General features: G+C 32.0%; 1 protein-coding gene across 11 annotated transcripts in view; it reads left to right on the top strand.

The window, feature by feature from the left end:
- Positions 1-17,167, top strand: part of TTC37 (tetratricopeptide repeat domain 37) — a 76,084-nt gene that overhangs the window by 21,495 nt on the left and 37,422 nt on the right. For all 11 annotated transcript variants that reach the window (XM_011378208.2, XM_011378177.2, XM_023523364.1 and 8 more), the window contains 18 exons: positions 743-883; positions 1,726-1,827; positions 2,615-2,754; positions 4,932-5,018; positions 5,102-5,205; positions 5,659-5,785; positions 6,397-6,576; positions 6,902-7,026; positions 7,900-8,153; positions 9,313-9,415; positions 11,597-11,773; positions 11,862-12,006; positions 12,163-12,241; positions 12,330-12,391; positions 12,505-12,561; positions 14,025-14,093; positions 15,721-15,795; positions 16,427-16,568. In XM_011378208.2, the coding sequence (XP_011376510.1) occupies positions 743-883; positions 1,726-1,827; positions 2,615-2,754; positions 4,932-5,018; positions 5,102-5,205; positions 5,659-5,785; positions 6,397-6,576; positions 6,902-7,026; positions 7,900-8,153; positions 9,313-9,415; positions 11,597-11,773; positions 11,862-12,006; positions 12,163-12,241; positions 12,330-12,391; positions 12,505-12,561; positions 14,025-14,093; positions 15,721-15,795; positions 16,427-16,568 (2,169 nt within the window). The remainder of the gene's footprint in view (positions 1-742; positions 884-1,725; positions 1,828-2,614; positions 2,755-4,931; positions 5,019-5,101; positions 5,206-5,658; positions 5,786-6,396; positions 6,577-6,901; positions 7,027-7,899; positions 8,154-9,312; positions 9,416-11,596; positions 11,774-11,861; positions 12,007-12,162; positions 12,242-12,329; positions 12,392-12,504; positions 12,562-14,024; positions 14,094-15,720; positions 15,796-16,426; positions 16,569-17,167) is intronic.

Below are 17,167 nucleotides of genomic sequence, written 5' to 3'. Positions count from 1 at the left end.
GATAAATTATTTTTATTTGTTGCCTTGATTTGAAAGGGAAATCCTGAGGTTGAGTGAATTTAGAAAAAATGGGAATAAAACATATAAAAACTAAATTATTTTACCAAAATAAGCTTGAAATCAATGTAGGCACTGGATAATTATTACATAAGCTTAACTATTAACTTATATAGGAAAAATAAAGTTTTGAAAGAATGTAGAAATGTACTGCCAAACTTGTAAACTTAAGAAGAATGTAGGTCTTTGTACAGTATCCTGCTGATCAGCCAAGATGCTGGAAGAAGCCACTGAATCTGGCATCTTGGCTGCCACGTTTCTAGCAGCACATGGCTGCCCAGGGAGAGAGATTGGTGAAGATACTGCCTTTTGATAGGAATTTCTTCATTTACCAACCAAAACTGTTACTGGTGAATAGGAAAAGGGGACCTGACAAGGAGCAAACTATGTATCTTAGCCTTGTGGCAAGTAGCAGTAGGTTTCTTGTTTGAAATCCTTGAGTATGACTTCAGGTTTGGTTTACCCATACTGCTGTGGTTGAAGTGGTTTTTATTTCTGATGTTTAAGATGAAGGAGGATAATTTCCCCTATGAAATGTTAATATTTTATACATTTGGTGGTCTATTTGAGTTTTGAATTCTTGGAATCAGGATTTGGTGGGGCAACTTTTGAGATTTAAATATAGAAGTTTAGTGCTTAGAAATTTAGTATATGTATGCTAATAACTTTTTCTTTTTAATTCCAGGAAGTCTTACTGATGAGGGACAACAGTATTGTTGCAGACTAGTGGGAATGGATTCAAAAAGTGGTCCAGGCCTCATTGGTTTAGGTATTAAAGCATTACAAGACAAAAAGTATGAAGATGCAGTTAGGAACTTAACAGAAGGTAAGGATACAGTGGACAGCATGTAACATGAGGTATAATTGTTATTCAGTCAGTAGGCATTTATTTTGGGGCCTTTTTTTAAGGAATGTATATTTAAGATAGGAGCAAAAAAAAAAAAAAATGTACTTACATACTGTGGAGTCTGCTTAAGTTCAAATTCCAGCTCTGCCACTCACTAATTTCAAGACCCCAGAAAAGTATAACTCTCCGTGTCTCAATGTCCTTGTTTGTAAAATAGGGATAATAATATCTCTATCTGTAGGAGGCTTTAATTTAGTCTTGTCTGGTGTGGTATTTTTGAATGAACTTATATTCAAATTAACATCTGAATGATCTCAAGCCTGGTGGTTGGAGGAGCATTTTAGGCTGAGAAATGAAATAGCCTGAGGTGAGAGGAAAGTATTCAGTGAAGTGCTGGTACTTGAGCAAGATTTGCGAATGAAGCCTGGGAGCAGGACAGGGAAGGACGTGAGGCTGGAGATGGGCCCTGCAAACCTTGTTAAGCATCCTAAGGGCAGCAGAGAACCAGTGGAAGGTTTTAAGCAGGGGAATTTCATAATCACATTTGTATTTTTAGAAATATTTTGGCTACGGTGTAGAGAATGAATTGAAGTGGGTGGCAAGCACTTGCAGTGATCTGGGATAAAGACGATGGAGGTCTGAACTGAAGTGCTGGTGGTAGAGGAATGGCTTGGGTCCTGGAATCAGTGTGACTTTGTGACTGATTAGACGTGAGAGGTGAGGGAGAGGGGAGGAGTCGGATTTGGGGAGTAGATAGTGGTGCCCTTCATCTTAGTTGTCATAGAAACCTTGAATTTTGTGATTTTCTTTTACTCTTTTAGGCTTAAAAGAAAGCCCTCTCTGCACAACTGGATGGTATCATCTGGCAGAAGCCCAAGTCAAAATGCATAGACCTAAGGAAGCTGTTCTTTCATGCAATCAAGGTATTTTTGATATCTTTAAGGGTGGCCAACCCTGTTTATTTTCATCTTAAAGGAGGAAGATAGTGGTTAAAAAAAAAAAGATATATCTTAAAGACTGCTATATTTTGTTTTAATTTGCCAACTAATTTAAATTTTATTGAGGAGGTTTAAAATATGCCAAGTCTGTATGCATGTCTAATAGTGTATTTATTTTTAAATTGACAATGAATGTTTATCAAAGGTTTTTTGCATTTGGAGTTTTGACAATCAATTTTGGCTTGTGTGGTAGTGCTCTATCTTTGTAACAAGGAAGTTCTTGGTTCTCAATTCCTTGTATGTAGATAAGGAATGGCATCTTGGAGCCTATTTGAATGTAGTGGGGTAAAAAAAATCACTAAAAGTGGTCCATTGTTCTTGAGCAGCTGGTTGCCTAGGCTCTGTAGCTGAGAAGCAATTCACGATGGTCCATTCTAATTCATCTTCTTTCCTCTTCCATTATCCGTAGTTTGCTGTTTGTTACAGCTACATTGGCTAAGAGCTAACCTTTGTTATGTAGGAGATATAGATAACCACTGTTGTGTTTCAGCATATTCGGTTTTATTATATGTTATGTAAAGATAGATAAATATTTTAAATTTAGATCTGTTTTAAATTCAAATATTTCCATAAAGAGTTCAAAGAAGAAGTTAGATTTAATTTTGAATTATTCTTCATGTATATTGTTTTGGCAATTTATTTTATTGTATCTGCAATGTATTACATTTTTTCGATACGGTTGTCCTCATCCAGATGTCCTTAATGTTTTCAGCTCTGAAGAACATAGATAATCTTGGTGCATCCGGTGGCAGTCTTCATCAGAAAAATCTTTGTCTTCGTTTAAAAGCAGAGGCTTTGATTAAACTCTCAGATTATAAATCTTCAGAGGAAGCAATTTGTACTCTTGATCAGGTAGTTTTATCCAATTTTCTTCTTCAGATTATTTTGTTTCCATCAACCAGGCATTAACCATTTTTTCCTTACTACAGATATTTACTTATCATGCATTTTGTGTTAGAGGTATGAATTCGTCACACCTGCACTTTGGTAAAACATTCACGTGATTGGAAACACTTAAAATTATTTGCTTCTTCGTTAAGTACTTACAATGCTCTTCATTAAATGCAGTTTCTTTCTTTAGTTCTTGCTCTTATTCTTTTCTTTTTTTGCTCTCTTAGGTTACCACTTAATTATTACTAATTTGAGATTCTAAGTTTTTTTTTACAGAAAATATCTCATAGATTATTGACAAGAATATTTAAGGACACTAGTAGCTTTATGGTAGAGAATTTGTTTATTTGTTTATTACATTTAAAAAAACACTCAGTAAGGTTGATATTTAAGAAGGAAATTGGTTTCTTAACAGTTTTGGTTCAACCAATTTGAAATTCCCTAGCAAAAAACTTAATTAGTAAATTATGAATTATAACAACATACTGCTTTTAAAGATTTTTGTTAGATGAAAGCATTGTTTTATCTGAAATTAAAATTATATTACTTAAAATTATATTACAGGGTTTTGACATTTAAAAAATTACTATTTTGTGTATTTTGAAGGACTTTGCATTTTATATTATTCCTTTAAAATTAAAGCAGTTATAAGCGTACTTCAAGAACTAATATCCTATTTTCTTATTTTCTACTTGCCTTTCCACCAATAATGTGTTTTGTGTGAATACTTTATAGAGAGGTCATTCCAATAATTTTTTTTTTTTACAAAAAAAAAACAAAAACAAAATGAAAAATTCCTTGGAGAACTGGTAGAGTCCAGGTCTGAGACATAAAATGTACAAAATGAGCCCAGAATATCTTTTAATGCTAGAAATTAATGAAACTATAAAAGGCTACTAGCATTGTGTCAGAAAGACTCAGGATCCAGCATGAATTGATTCTCACTGGCTCAAGAGTGGATGATTAGAGCACCAGTAACCATAGTGGATTGAAGGACCTCAGATACGTTTAAATCCATGTGTTCGTGATGATTCAAAAAAAAAAAAAAAATCAGAACATACTCAATAAAATAAATCTTGGGAGGATGCTAAGGAACCAATTGAAAAGAATCAAGGGATTTATCCTGCCTTTCCTATAAGAACTATTTCTAAGAATAATCAAATAGATAATGAAAGGAGGGGAAATTTCTCTTTGTTGAAGTATTCCAGAAATGAATGATAGAATGAGAAAAAAATCACGAGTTTTGCCACCTGTAATGAATGAATAGATTTAGGTATTGAGGATCAGTGGCTGCTAACATCACAAGAAGAAAGACACATACATAACTGAATTCAAGTACACATGAGGCATTCCTGCCAAAACATCAAACCCAAATCAGATCAGGCTTCTAGACCTAATTACTAATTTGCAGAAGATACAGGTGACCAAGGAACATGTCGATACAATGAGAATATATTCAGCAAAAATCAGATTGTGAGAAACTGACAAATAGCCCATATTTTTCAACAATCGAATTATAAGGGAGAAAAAGAGGGAAGGGAACACTGTAGACACTTGAAATGTATGTACCTTAACTTGGATTTTTATTAAAATAATAAATCATTCAAATATATTATGAGACAACTGAGAACTTTAAACACTGGCTAATTATTTGATGACATGAAAGATGTGTTGGTTTTGTTTAGGTGTTTATAATGGTAGTATGATTATGTAATTTAAAAATGAACTTATTTCTAATTTTGAATTTTTTTCCAGAATGTAAATTTATTTGGCATTTAGGCGAAATCGTTCTCACAATGGACTTTTTTTTTTTTTTTAGACACTGAAATATCAGATGAGAAGTTATGTGGGGTAATCTAAGCAGGAGTATGGTGCAATGGGTGGAGGTATAGAGAATTAAAGATTGGAGCTGGATGATGAATATATGTGGTTTTGTTATACTATTCTCTAGGTTTTTTTTATATATTTGAAATTTTCCCTAATAAAAGTTTGCAGAGAATGAAAGTTTTAGTAGTGATAGAAATCAGGACCTCTGTGTCTTTATTCTGTCCTCATCTATGATCATTCTTTAATTAAAGCAAATATTGCTGCATTATACTGAAGGAGATTCATAGCAATTCTGTACAATTATTTTCTAGGTTTCTGATGCAAATAATATCCCAGGACTTTTGGTTCTCAAAAGCTTGGCCTATCTGAACAAAGGCTCATTAGATGAAGCTTCAAAGGTTGGTTTTTCATTTAAACTAAGTTTCTTTTTTTTAAAGTCATTTTTATTTGGATATGGGATTGACAGATATTTACTTTATAGATTATGGAAGATGTTCTCTCTTCTTACCCTGACCTAGCTGAAGCTCATGCCCTGGAGGCTTTGATTCATTTTACCAAAAAGGACTATCTACAAGCAGAAAAATGGTAAGGCTATATAGATTACTCATAGATCAAGTCGTATCTTAGTTTATTACATTTAAAAAAAAAATAAAATGAGTGGGCTTGATAAAGATCCAGTTTTGTATAAATTTGATCTTCGTAAGCTTTAAGTATTAGCATTTTTAAGAAAGATGTTTAGTATGTGGCATAGTAACTATAAAAAAAAATTCCATGATGGGTTTGAAATCTGATTAGCTGGTTGTAATGTTCAGTAAGCATATGTGTGTGCTCTGAACACTTAGCACATTGGTAATGCTAAAGACCATTGTGCTTTTTTAAACCTCTCTTCATAAAAAAACAAATCATTTTTTTCACATTATAATCTGAATCCTAAAGTGATGATTTGTTTCTAATTCAGCATTCTTGAATCACTCAAACTTTGATTGTTTCAACTAGGAATATCTTAATATTCCCTTTTATTTCCCCTTGGTGATTTAGTTTTCAAAGAGCTCTTGAGAAAGATGCTGAAGTTGCTGAATATCATTACCAGCTTGGGTTAACATATTGGTCCATGAGTGAAGAGACAAGAAAAGATAAAACAAAGGCTCTTACCCACTTTCTAAAGGTAAAACAAATGCTGCTATTCAATTCTTAGTTGCAATGGATTCATTATAAAATCATAAATAGTAATTATATAAGTTAGGTACTTAATATTACTCTTCACTGAACTGTTTTTGTGTTTCACCTCTCACACATAAAGTTTTTTGAGAATGTTATATGGACTTTCAAGGAGAAAATTAAACCAAAAATGTAAAAGTTACTTATTTAAGAAACACATACTATAGAAATGAGACATAATTATCTCTGGAAACAATATTGTTTTTAGGTAATTTCCATTGTGGTTTTATGGCCATCTGAGCTTTATGCAATTCTAGATGTTTAACATATAGAAGTCTTACTTATCTTGGTTCATAAAAGCAGATTAATAAAATAACTCAAATTTTACATCTTTTGATAACATTTTTACACTTCTGTTTGTTTTCCATAAGCAGTGACACGTAATTTTCATGTCTGTTTTAAATCTTATCTTAAAGGATATTTTGGCATATTTTTGTATATTTAAAAAAAAACATTGCTTTTTTCCTTTAATCTGTGTATTTATCATTTGTGTCTTTATCCTAAAGGATGCTAAAGAGACCCATCAAACAAACTTTTATTGTCAATTTTTATTTAAAGGCGGCCAGACTGGATATATACATGGGCAAAGTTTTCTGCTATTTAGGTCATTATTACAGAGATGTAGTAGGAGATAAAAACAGAGCCCGTGGATGTTACAGGAAAGCTTTTGAGTTAGATGACACCGATGTTGAATCTGGAGCTGCAGCTGTTGACTTAAGTGTGGAGCTTGAAGAGATGGTATGTCTAATAACTTAAACACTTTTGTCTTTCATTTTTATGCTGAATATAGAAATAGAAACATTTTTATATCTGTATAATTAGAAGTTATTTTTTGTCTTTAGATGCAATAGAAATATTTTTGTCATTGTTTATAAATTTTCTTACCATTGGCAGACATTAAATTACTCATCACTGCTGTTGAAACTGGTTCAGTATATACATACCAGTGTAAGTTTAAAAAAATCACACATGGTAAATGAAAATATGTTTGTGTACTTTACATAAGTGTTCTGTATTTGTATGATATTTGATATCTCTAATGTTAGTTTTTTCTTATTATTAGGAAACTGCCTTAGCTATCCTAACAACAGTAACTCAAAAGGCAAGTGCTGGAACAGCAAAATGGGCCTGGCTTAGGCGAGGACTATACTATTTGAAAGCTGGTCAACATTCTCAAGCAGTGGCTGAGTATGGCACCTTATTATAATTAAATTCTGTTAGACAGCTTAATGGTTTTTTAAATTCTGTTTGTACCTAAAATGAACTTTACAAGTTGCCTCATACCAGGTTGTGGTTTTTAGGGAAGAAATAGCAATATTTATCTAAGGTTGATTGGTTTTTATTATCTGCAAGGCACTGGAATTGCAAAAATGTTTTAGGCGATATCCTTTTGTCAAGAAGATAGCCACTCTAGTAGTCTTAATAGTATCATACATAGCAGGTTCTCAGCAGAAATTTAAGGAATAATAAGGAACCAAGGTTAATATCTTTGTTGCTCTCCCACAGATATACATTGTTTTGAGGCGGGGAGACATTTGGCAGCTTGAAGGGGATTTGAAGCAGTTCATTTTTAGTCATTTGGTTTGAACTATACTTAAGAGTAAATAAAATATATTTAAATAAAGATAAAGTTGTTTCTGATTTATGTTATAATATCTAGAATACAGGCATTTAAATTTTTTTTCCCTGGAAATGGGATTTAATCAGAAATTTAAAGCACGCCAGTCTTTTCTGCTTTGGTAGGATTGGTGGGAGTTTATAGACTAGGATGGGAAAGTAGAGTTCTTCCAAATAGTTCTTCCAAGGAAAGAAATTATGGTCATCACTTCTTCAAAAAAGTGTTTTGTTATTATTCATTCCAAATTTATAATAAAATTTCATAGCATTAAAAATATTCAAATTATAAAAGGAACAAATATACCTGTTTGAAATAGCACTTTTATAAATAGAAGGAACCGTGTATATAGATAATTCAGTTAAATTACTTATTTTATATTTTCATTTCAGATGTGGAAGTAGTTCTATTACCTTTTGTTCTCTTACTGTTTCTTGAAATTTTAGTTTGCAGGCAGCATTAAGGGCAGACCCAAAGGACTTCAATTGTTGGGAGTCATTAGGAGAGGCATACTTAAGCAGAGGTGGCTATACAACAGCCCTGAAATCCTTCACAAAAGCCAGTGAGCTGAACCCAGATTCCATATACAGTGTGTTTAAGGTTGCAGCAATACAGCAAATCCTAGGCAAATATAAGGAGGCCGTAGCTCAGTACCAGCTGATCATTGAAAAGAAAGAAGATTATGTGCCCGCTTTGAAAGGTAATTTCTTTTTAATAGCTCCTTTGATTTTTGTGATACGGAAGTATAAAATTCTTGAGTAAATTTCCTAAATGTATTGAGTAACTTGAAAAGTACTTCTTTAGTCAACAGCAAGCATCCAGTATAAACCTCTTATAGTATAGTTCGTTATATAGATTTGAATATACAAAGATCAAATGTTTCATAACAGTCAATAATAGTAATATGATAGAGATTTAACTTTTAGATAAATAGCATGATGACTATTGGATCTAAAAATGGATCTCTAAAACAAGTTTTCCTGTTCTTTATGTTTTGATGATTAATTCACTGTATTCTCAGAATATCTTAATGTTTTAATTACTTTACAAATTATAGCTCATTTTTTCAGTTTTTGACTTTAGAGGAAACTTGCATTGTTTTGTAGTTATCTAAATATTTCTGTTCCTCCATAGATACCTATTTCTTCTTAAACTATTTTTTGATAATATAAACTAAAATACTACCGTTCATAACTAATCTAAATTTTTTATAATTATATCTACCCATAAAAAAAACCCCCGGAGCCCATTATATATGCTTTCCTCCATTTCCTTTTGCTTTCTAAATAAACAATTGAAGTTTAAATCAGAAATAGTATATGTTTTAAGTGACATGAAACCTAGGCCTTGAAAACCTTTTTTTTTTTTTTTAATATTATACAATTCCTGAAGATAAGGAGAACTCATATTTATTAATGTCTACTAGGCACTTTAGGAAATTGCTATTTTGTTTAACTTTTATGGTATAGTTTGCTTACAGTTTTGAACATACAAGGATTAAATCCTGTTTTATGACAATTAATAATATGTAATCAGTAATATGACAGGAGTAGCATTTAGTTAATAGCCCATTTTCAAAGCTGAGGTTTTAAGAGGTAAGTAACTTGCTCAAAGTCAGAGAAATTCTTGGGTTCTATAGATAGTTTTTATCACTTTCAGTACGTTTATTCCAATAGAACCTCGTCATTTGAATTCCTTACTAAATGTGTGCAATGTCATGCTTAAAGACAATTTTTATAAAATACCATTAATTTTTTTTCTGGAAAGTTGCTGTAACCTAACACTGATAAATTTATTTGAAGTTTATTCTAAGAGTTTGTATTACATGTTATAACAACCACAAACTGACCTGATTTTAGGTTTGGGTGAATGCCACCTCCTGATGGCAAAAGCAGCTCTAGTTGATTATCTTGATGGGAAAGCTGTAGACTACATAGAACAAGCACTGGAGTATTTTACTTGGTTAGTATTATTCTTATTCACTGTTTGTTTTCTTGGTTTTATAATAAAGCCAAATTTAGAAAACTACTTTATGTTTATTCTGTTAGATATAGCAGTCATTATTCAGAATATCAAAGAAAGAATAACAGATTAGCTAATTAATTCTAGGACATACATTTTGTGTTAATTTTATACTGGGGAAGAGGTATAATTTCTTGATCTTAAGTAGCCGACATGCTGGACTCATAGAGAAGAGTGGGAAGGAAGAAGCTGTCTGCTAGTGGAGCAGTGGCTCTGATAACCACGTTAGTAATGTTCTTTTTCAGGAGACCTAGAAATATGAGTGTCTTGAATTTAAATGCTTGAGAAATAGGGCTTTGGGCATGCAATATGCTTTACATTCAGTGGTAAGGGCTTATTTTAGGTTTATTGGTAGAATGGAAGGTAATGGGAAATGAGCCATCTGATTACTCCTAGAGAGAATGTATGTAGGAAAAAAAGAGACATCTAATAATAAAAAAGGAATCAGAAAAATTTGAATAAATCTGTTATTTTATGGAACTGTAAATTCATTAGCTAGAGTAGAAGTGGGTTTTTTTTTTTTTTGGTAGATGACTTTAAAAAGTATAGACATACGTTAGACATATGTTAGAATTGTTTTGCCCTTAAACATCTTTCCTGTGCTTCCCTTCCGGTCTTTTTTGCTTGCCTTCTCCTGTTCTCTCTTGCTTTGGTTGCTCCAGGATAGTTTTGCTTCAAATATGAACCAAATATGAAATGTCAACCTTATCCTTTTTTCTCCCACTGATTTTTATTACTGCTTTTCAAGTCTCACATAATATAGCTCTTTCCAAGGAAGTATTATGAAGAGGGGTCATACTTTGTTTGAACTATATTTAAAAGTAAATGTGAACCTTTGAGTGAGGATACTTGAACTAAAAATGCTGCCTTTCTTAGCTTGGGAAATTTTGTTCTGGAAAGCATGTAGCACTTAACATCCAATCATAAGGAGGTGTAAAAAACTTTTAAAGTGATTATCCCCAAATTTATATTTACTTCTATACTTAAAAGTTCGTACTATCGCAATTCTTGTGTAAGGGGTGGTAGAAGTTATTTCATTTTACAAATATTTTATTTTTTATTGAACTTAAAAGGAGATAAGTGTATAAGGTGTTAAAATTGCTTCTTTCTTTTCTTTTTTTGTCTGTTTTCTTTTCTCATGCTGTCAATTTTAGCAATTTTTGCTAAGATATTTAGGCAGAGGAACTACAAATAGTGTTGTCCTTCTTCCTGGTCCTCACAGGGGCTCTCAGTGATGACTGCAATACTTAATTTTACTTCTCTGGAAGACATTGGAAAATGATTTTTGGTTGGACTCCATGAGTAGAAAAGGCTATGAAAAATGTTCCATCTGCCTGTCCATCTGCCAGTAACATAGCTGTTTGTGGTAGCTGATTATTGAGATTTGGCTTAAATGAAAGCACTCTGTTTTATTTATAAGATCTTGAGAAGAGAAAAATGACATGTATAGCTGAGATTTTCTCATTCTAAAAAGAAGTACCCTTTATCATCATAATTAATATTTCTGTTTACTTCTTGAGCTTGTCCATTCAATATTACTTGCTTCAATAAATATGGGTTTTCGCATTTTTGTGTTTAGATTCTTATTATTGGTCTCAGAGAGTAAAAATCGTTTGGACTACCAAATATATTTGACATGTCATTTATTAGTCTTTTATTTGTGGAAGATCTGAAAGCAAAAACCTGAACTTAGAATGTCTGCTGTTAAGAGAGTTACCAACTTTACTGCTTGGTTATCATTTAAACGCACACAAAGAACATAGTTTTAAAAAAGTCAATATAAATGGTGAATTGGTTCTGAAAAAATTACTAATTTATTTATGCAATTTCTGCTCTTCTAACAAAAATAATGAAGAGTACCAAAGAAATGTTTGGAAAATTTCTGGCACTTAAGTTAAAACAATCAAGTCCTTCTCTCCTTTCTTCTTACTGTTAAGGAGGTGATAAGATATAATTCAGTTAGAAGGAATTTAGTAAGTCATTTGCTGTACTTAATTAAGGAACTAGCTTTTAATCAGGATTGTATGTATAATTTTCTGTTCTAATTATAAATAATAATGAGGGAGATAAATTCTATACTTTTCAGAAATATTTTATAAGAATCACACTTTCTGTTTTCAGGGCTCTGCAGCATCAAGCTGATGTGTCTTGCCTATGGAAGCTTGTTGGGGATGCTTGTACCAGTCTGTATGCTGTCTCACCATCTAAAGTGAATGTTAATGTTTTAGGAATCCTTCTAGGTCAGAAGGAAGGAAAACAAGTATTAAAGAAAAATGAGCTCCTCCATCTTGGAGGAAGGTAATTTATAAAGATTGCTAGATAATGACATTCAAATTGAATTAGGACATTATAACAAAACATAACATTTACTTTTATATTTCCATAGGTGTTATGGGCGTGCATTAAAACTGATGTCTACATCTAATACATGGTGTGATCTTGGAATTAATTATTATCGACAAGCACAACATCTAGCAGAAACAGGCAGCAACATGGATGATCTTAAAGAATTGTTGGAGAAATCTTTACATGTATGGTTTTGAGAAATTTTTTAAAAACAATAAAGTGCTTTTCTGAAAAATGTTTTTGATAAAGTAAATGCTATAATGTTTTCACATAAACCATATCATCTTGATATAAATGCTGACATTCTAAGAAATAAAAATTAATCTGATTTTACTTTTCAGTGTCTGAAAAAGGCAGTGAGACTTGACAGTAATAACCACTTATACTGGAATGCTCTTGGTGTGGTTTCATGTTACAGTGGTAAGAATTGAGTAATACTTCAATAATTTTAGGAAACTCTTCATTTCAGGTAATAAAGTTCAGTTTCATCAAATTTGTTATTTTTCAGGTATTAGAAATTATGCCCTTGCTCAACATTGTTTCATCAAATCAATCCAATCAGAACAAATTGTGAGTATTTTTATCTGTAAAAAAGAACTTCAAAATTTAGTGTTAAAAATTTTCTGAAACTTCTACGTAGACAAGGGACCTAATTTACATGTGTGTATGTGTGTGTTTTTTAGAATGCTGTTGCATGGACCAACTTGGGAGTTTTATACCTTACAAATGAAAACATTGAGGTAAATGTATTGTCTGTTTTGTCATATTAAAAGTATAGAACATTTTCTATATGTGATGTCTTCATAATAGTTCAACTTCTTGTGGAGAAATACTTTGTACATTGTTATCTATCCAGCATAATCTCTAATATGCTAGCTAATTGACAATATTTAGTTTGTTATTGATAATGAATATATAAGATTTAATTTCTTTTCAATAATACTCAAGAAATTTTAGGTTTTATAATTATGTTGGTTTTTCATTTAAAGATTAGAGCAGTTCTACTCTGAATTATTTGGTGTTTTTCTTTCTTTCTTTTTTTGCAGGGGTGGAGTGTTTTTCTTTTTATCTGTACACATGTAAGAAGAGTCTCATGTAGGCTGTGTTTGGGGGTAGGGTGATGAAGGGAGATGAGTCATACTCTCTAGCAGCTTAAATTTAACCTTTGCTTGAGTGATTTAGATTTGGCTTTAGCAGATATTAATCCCTTTTAAAACTACAATGCAGTTTGTAATACATGAACAGTTACACGTTAGAGAACTCAACCTGTAGTAATTGGGATTGTGTTCATAGGTCATGTCTAGAAGTTTCTACGAATCAAAAGTTAACACATCTAAACTGTTTTGTGTTTCAGCCAGAATATTTTGAATATCACCCTTTTAAAATCAGCTTCAGTAGTATTCTCAGAAATACATTAAATCACAGCAGAAATTGCCATAGAAGATTGTAAATAGAATGAATGAAGAAAAACATTAATGTGGATCTTAAAATATGTGAAAAAATATATTTTTTAAATTTAAACACAGGAAGGTCTTAGTTAATAAACCATGAATGCTGTTGTATGACAGCATGGCACAGTTAGTTGCCCATCTGCTTTTTTAGAGGAAAAATAAGATTGTTTCCTGCTACATATAGATTTTTCAAAAAATGTTGTAGAACAGCATATAATGATAAGTTATTTTTTGGAGCAGGAAAAAAAAATGTAACTTAATGTATCTAAGTGAGGTATCTTTAAAGACCACTTAGTACAGATTATATTGACCACTGTTTTTGCCTAGTAGCAGGAACGTGTCTCAGGCCACACTGGTTGTTAGTTCTTATCCTCCCAGTTAAACTCAAAGAGAGAGGAATAGGTATGGCCTTATTAAGTCACTTCCTTCAAACTTGTGGCTAGCAAATATATGGATAATTGGTTAAAAGTTCTACTGTGTGGTGGACACCTACATTGCTCTTTTGCTGGAGATCAGAACCCCCAAGTCTGTAGAGAAATCTGTTGTACTCAGAAGTGTTCTAGGATTGTAGTTAAAACACTGTTTTAAGCATTGCTAATTGCGTTTAAATAGTGAAGTTTTAGGTTCATATGTACTTATGCTGACAAGTCCGATTTTTCTTATTCTCTTATTTTATGCTTTTTAAACATAAGCAATTTAATATTTAGTTTATAAAATGACATGATGTATTATTTTCTTACCTTTTTTTCTAGCAAGCTCATGAAGCTTTCAAAATGGCTCAGTCTCTAGACCCATCATATTTAATGTGCTGGATTGGACAAGTAAGATATATAACAAAGTTATTAATAATAATCCTGTTGCCTATAAATACTCTATTAATATAAAGTTGTGTAAATAACTTATTACTATAAATAATAATAAAAATAATGCTAACTGGTAACTTTTGAGGGCTTACTTTGTGCCAGTCACTATGGTAGTCTCTTTGTATGTATACATTATTTTAATTAATCTTTCATCAGTCTTTGGAGTTGGTGGTAGCTGTTAAACTCCTTTTATAGATCTGGAAATTGAAGCTCAGAGAGCCTAAGTATTGTGCTCAAGGTCATACAACTTGTAATGATTAAGCTTTGATTTGGAGGGCTTTGAACCCCATTGGTCTGGCATTATTATGCTTAAAAAATAAAGTAAGAACTCTGTTAATGCATGTTTACTAAATCTTCATTTTTAACTGGTACTTGTTTATGAGTGCTCTTCTCCCATCCCCCAACAAAAGTTTAGGTTTTTGTACTACCATGTAGGAATCAGGATACTTGGTTACTTGTCTGAATCTATCACTGACCAATTGTTTTACCTTAACAAAACTGCTGGATTTCAGTTTTTCTCACCTGCAAAAGAAGAAGATTAGACTGAGTGGCCTCCCAGTCCTCTGTAGTTGAGAAATTGTAATGAATTAGTAAGTGGTTGATTTTTGGGGGGTGGTAGTGGTGGTGTTCAGAGACTAGTGGAAGCATCACCAATATCAAAAAATTATTAATCAGGGTTTTGATATATTTTTTATTGTACTTTTCACTTTTGGGTCTAATTCTAGTTAGTTGGTGAAGCAGAGAATTAGAAAGGCAAACTCCTGTTTTCATTAATTGTAGCATCCGGGAACATGGCATTACTATACTAATTTCTTTGTAAGTTATTGGACACAGGGAGCTCTAGAATTTGCATTTTTAACTGCTGCCATGCTGCTGTTGGTCCAGAGACTTTACTTTGAGTAGTAGTGCTCTAGGTCCGTAGATCTTAGATGCTGTCAGGGAAAAAATAGTATGCATTTTTTCAAATGTTTTAGTTCTTAAAAATAATTTATTTCAGGAAACAACTGGTAGATTTAATTAAATTGTTAACAGCAGAAAGACTCAATATTAATTTCTTAATCATATTAGTAATATATGATAACTAAAAATACCTGATTTCTTATAAAGATAGATGAGCTTGAAAGTAATTTTAACCTATCATGTAGTCTATAAAGTCAAAAGCATAGGTATAATATTTAAAATCCTAAGACAGTTTTAAAAAATAAACATGTTGCGATTACCCCATATCTATGGAAACTAGATATCTAGGGGTAAGGACCTTTTTTTAAAAAAAGCTACCTATGTGAATCTGAGATGATGCTGTGATTAAGAACCCTATTCCAGAAAAATACTAGTATGAATAAATCAAGGGTGAGAGGGAAGTGAGAACGTTGTAGATGGAAGTCTGAAGACGTTTGTGAGCTTAAAGACCAATTGAATAAGTCATTCTGGTTCTCTGAGCCATGGGAATATGGTAGCCAACACTGAAATTGAAATTAATTTTGCTTTTAAACTCAACTTATAAACCTTTGTTTTTTCCAAAGTTTCATTTATTATTATTATTTTTTTCCTTTAAAACACATTAAGAACTTTTTTTTCTTTATAGGCTCTTATTGCAGAGACTGTGGGAAGTTATGACACCATGGATCTCTTCAGGCACACTACAGAACTCAGTATGCACGTAAGAATTTGAGCATTCTTTTCGAGGATTCATTAATGAATAAAGTATTATCTATGTTGAGAAAATGAATACATAGTGATATCAGATGTTAATGACAGCACTTATCACTATTCTTTCTTAGAAGCAGATAAGCTGTCTTTAATTAAAGAACTTGTTTTCATCTTCCTGTCATCTTTTAAGATCTGATGAAGAAATGACACTGAGATTTAATGGATGCATTATTAGTCATGTAGAATAGAAACTGAGATGCTAAAAAAGAATAAGCATAAGGACTAGACTTGGTTGACATTTCTAGATTATTTATGAAAGTGTTTTAGAATTCTTTTGTTTGGTAATTATTAGTTTTGACCTATGGGATTGGTGCGAAGAAGCAAACCAATCTATCCGTCAGAGCTCTGTTTTCTGCACTTAATTTATCCCATTTGATTCTTCTACTTAGGATTGAAGCAAGTGGTTTAAATACGTTCTTAGCTGTGTTATATTATAGTGACTCTTCATTTAAACACACTTAACAGTTGACTTAAGATTAAGATATGATATTTACTGTATCGAAGTGCATTGTTTCATTTCTTAACTTTTATTGGAATATTTATTACCTTATCTTCATTTGTTACCTTTGGCTTATTTAAAGACTGAGGGAGCAATAGGTTATGCGTACTGGGTCTGTACAACATTGCAAGATAAAAGCAACAGAGAAACAGAGCTGTACCGGTACAACATCCTTCAGATGAATGCCATCCCGGCAGCACAGGTTGTTTTGAGTAAATACATAGGTAAGGCTCCTGTTATAGAATGTAAGGTATTTGAGTAACTTGAAATAATTTAAAGAATTTTTTAAATTAGTTAATTCCAAATTAAATATTAGTGTTTTTTAAGACATAAATTTGCCTTTTCTTCCCCTGGTAGCCAAGCAGTCCACTTTTTAAACTTTAGTAAGGACTTTTGAAGAGTGATGAAAATTGTTGTTTCCTAATGATTCAAGGTAAAAGTGATTACTGTGTTGTAGTAGAAAGCATTTTGGAACCTAATGGGCATGGACTGCTGCTGTTGTAGCTCTGCCATTTACTTTCTCTCCAGTCTTAGGCCAAGTATTTTACTTCCCTTAATTTCTGATAACCTTGGAAAATAGAGATAATTATACCCAGGTTGTAAAGATGTGAGAATTAAATGATATAATATGCTTTAAGTTCTAAACCCAGTGCCTTTAACCTCTCACTATAATACCTGATTTTTCTTTAAGATATTGGAAAAATATATTAAGGCTTAGGAAAAGGACAAAATGGTGAAGTTTTATTAACCATCTATTATAATAATTTCCTTTCCTTAATAAAACTACTGTTGGTTTTAATCTCTGCTCTAGTACTTAGTAGCC

Source organism: Pteropus vampyrus, unplaced genomic scaffold, assembly GCF_000151845.1.
Source record: "Pteropus vampyrus isolate Shadow unplaced genomic scaffold, Pvam_2.0 Scaffold11, whole genome shotgun sequence".
NCBI classification, from domain to species: domain Eukaryota; kingdom Metazoa; phylum Chordata; class Mammalia; order Chiroptera; family Pteropodidae; genus Pteropus; species Pteropus vampyrus.
The sequence above is the reverse complement of the archived record's forward strand: the minus strand, read 5'-3'. Positions and strand labels throughout refer to the sequence as shown.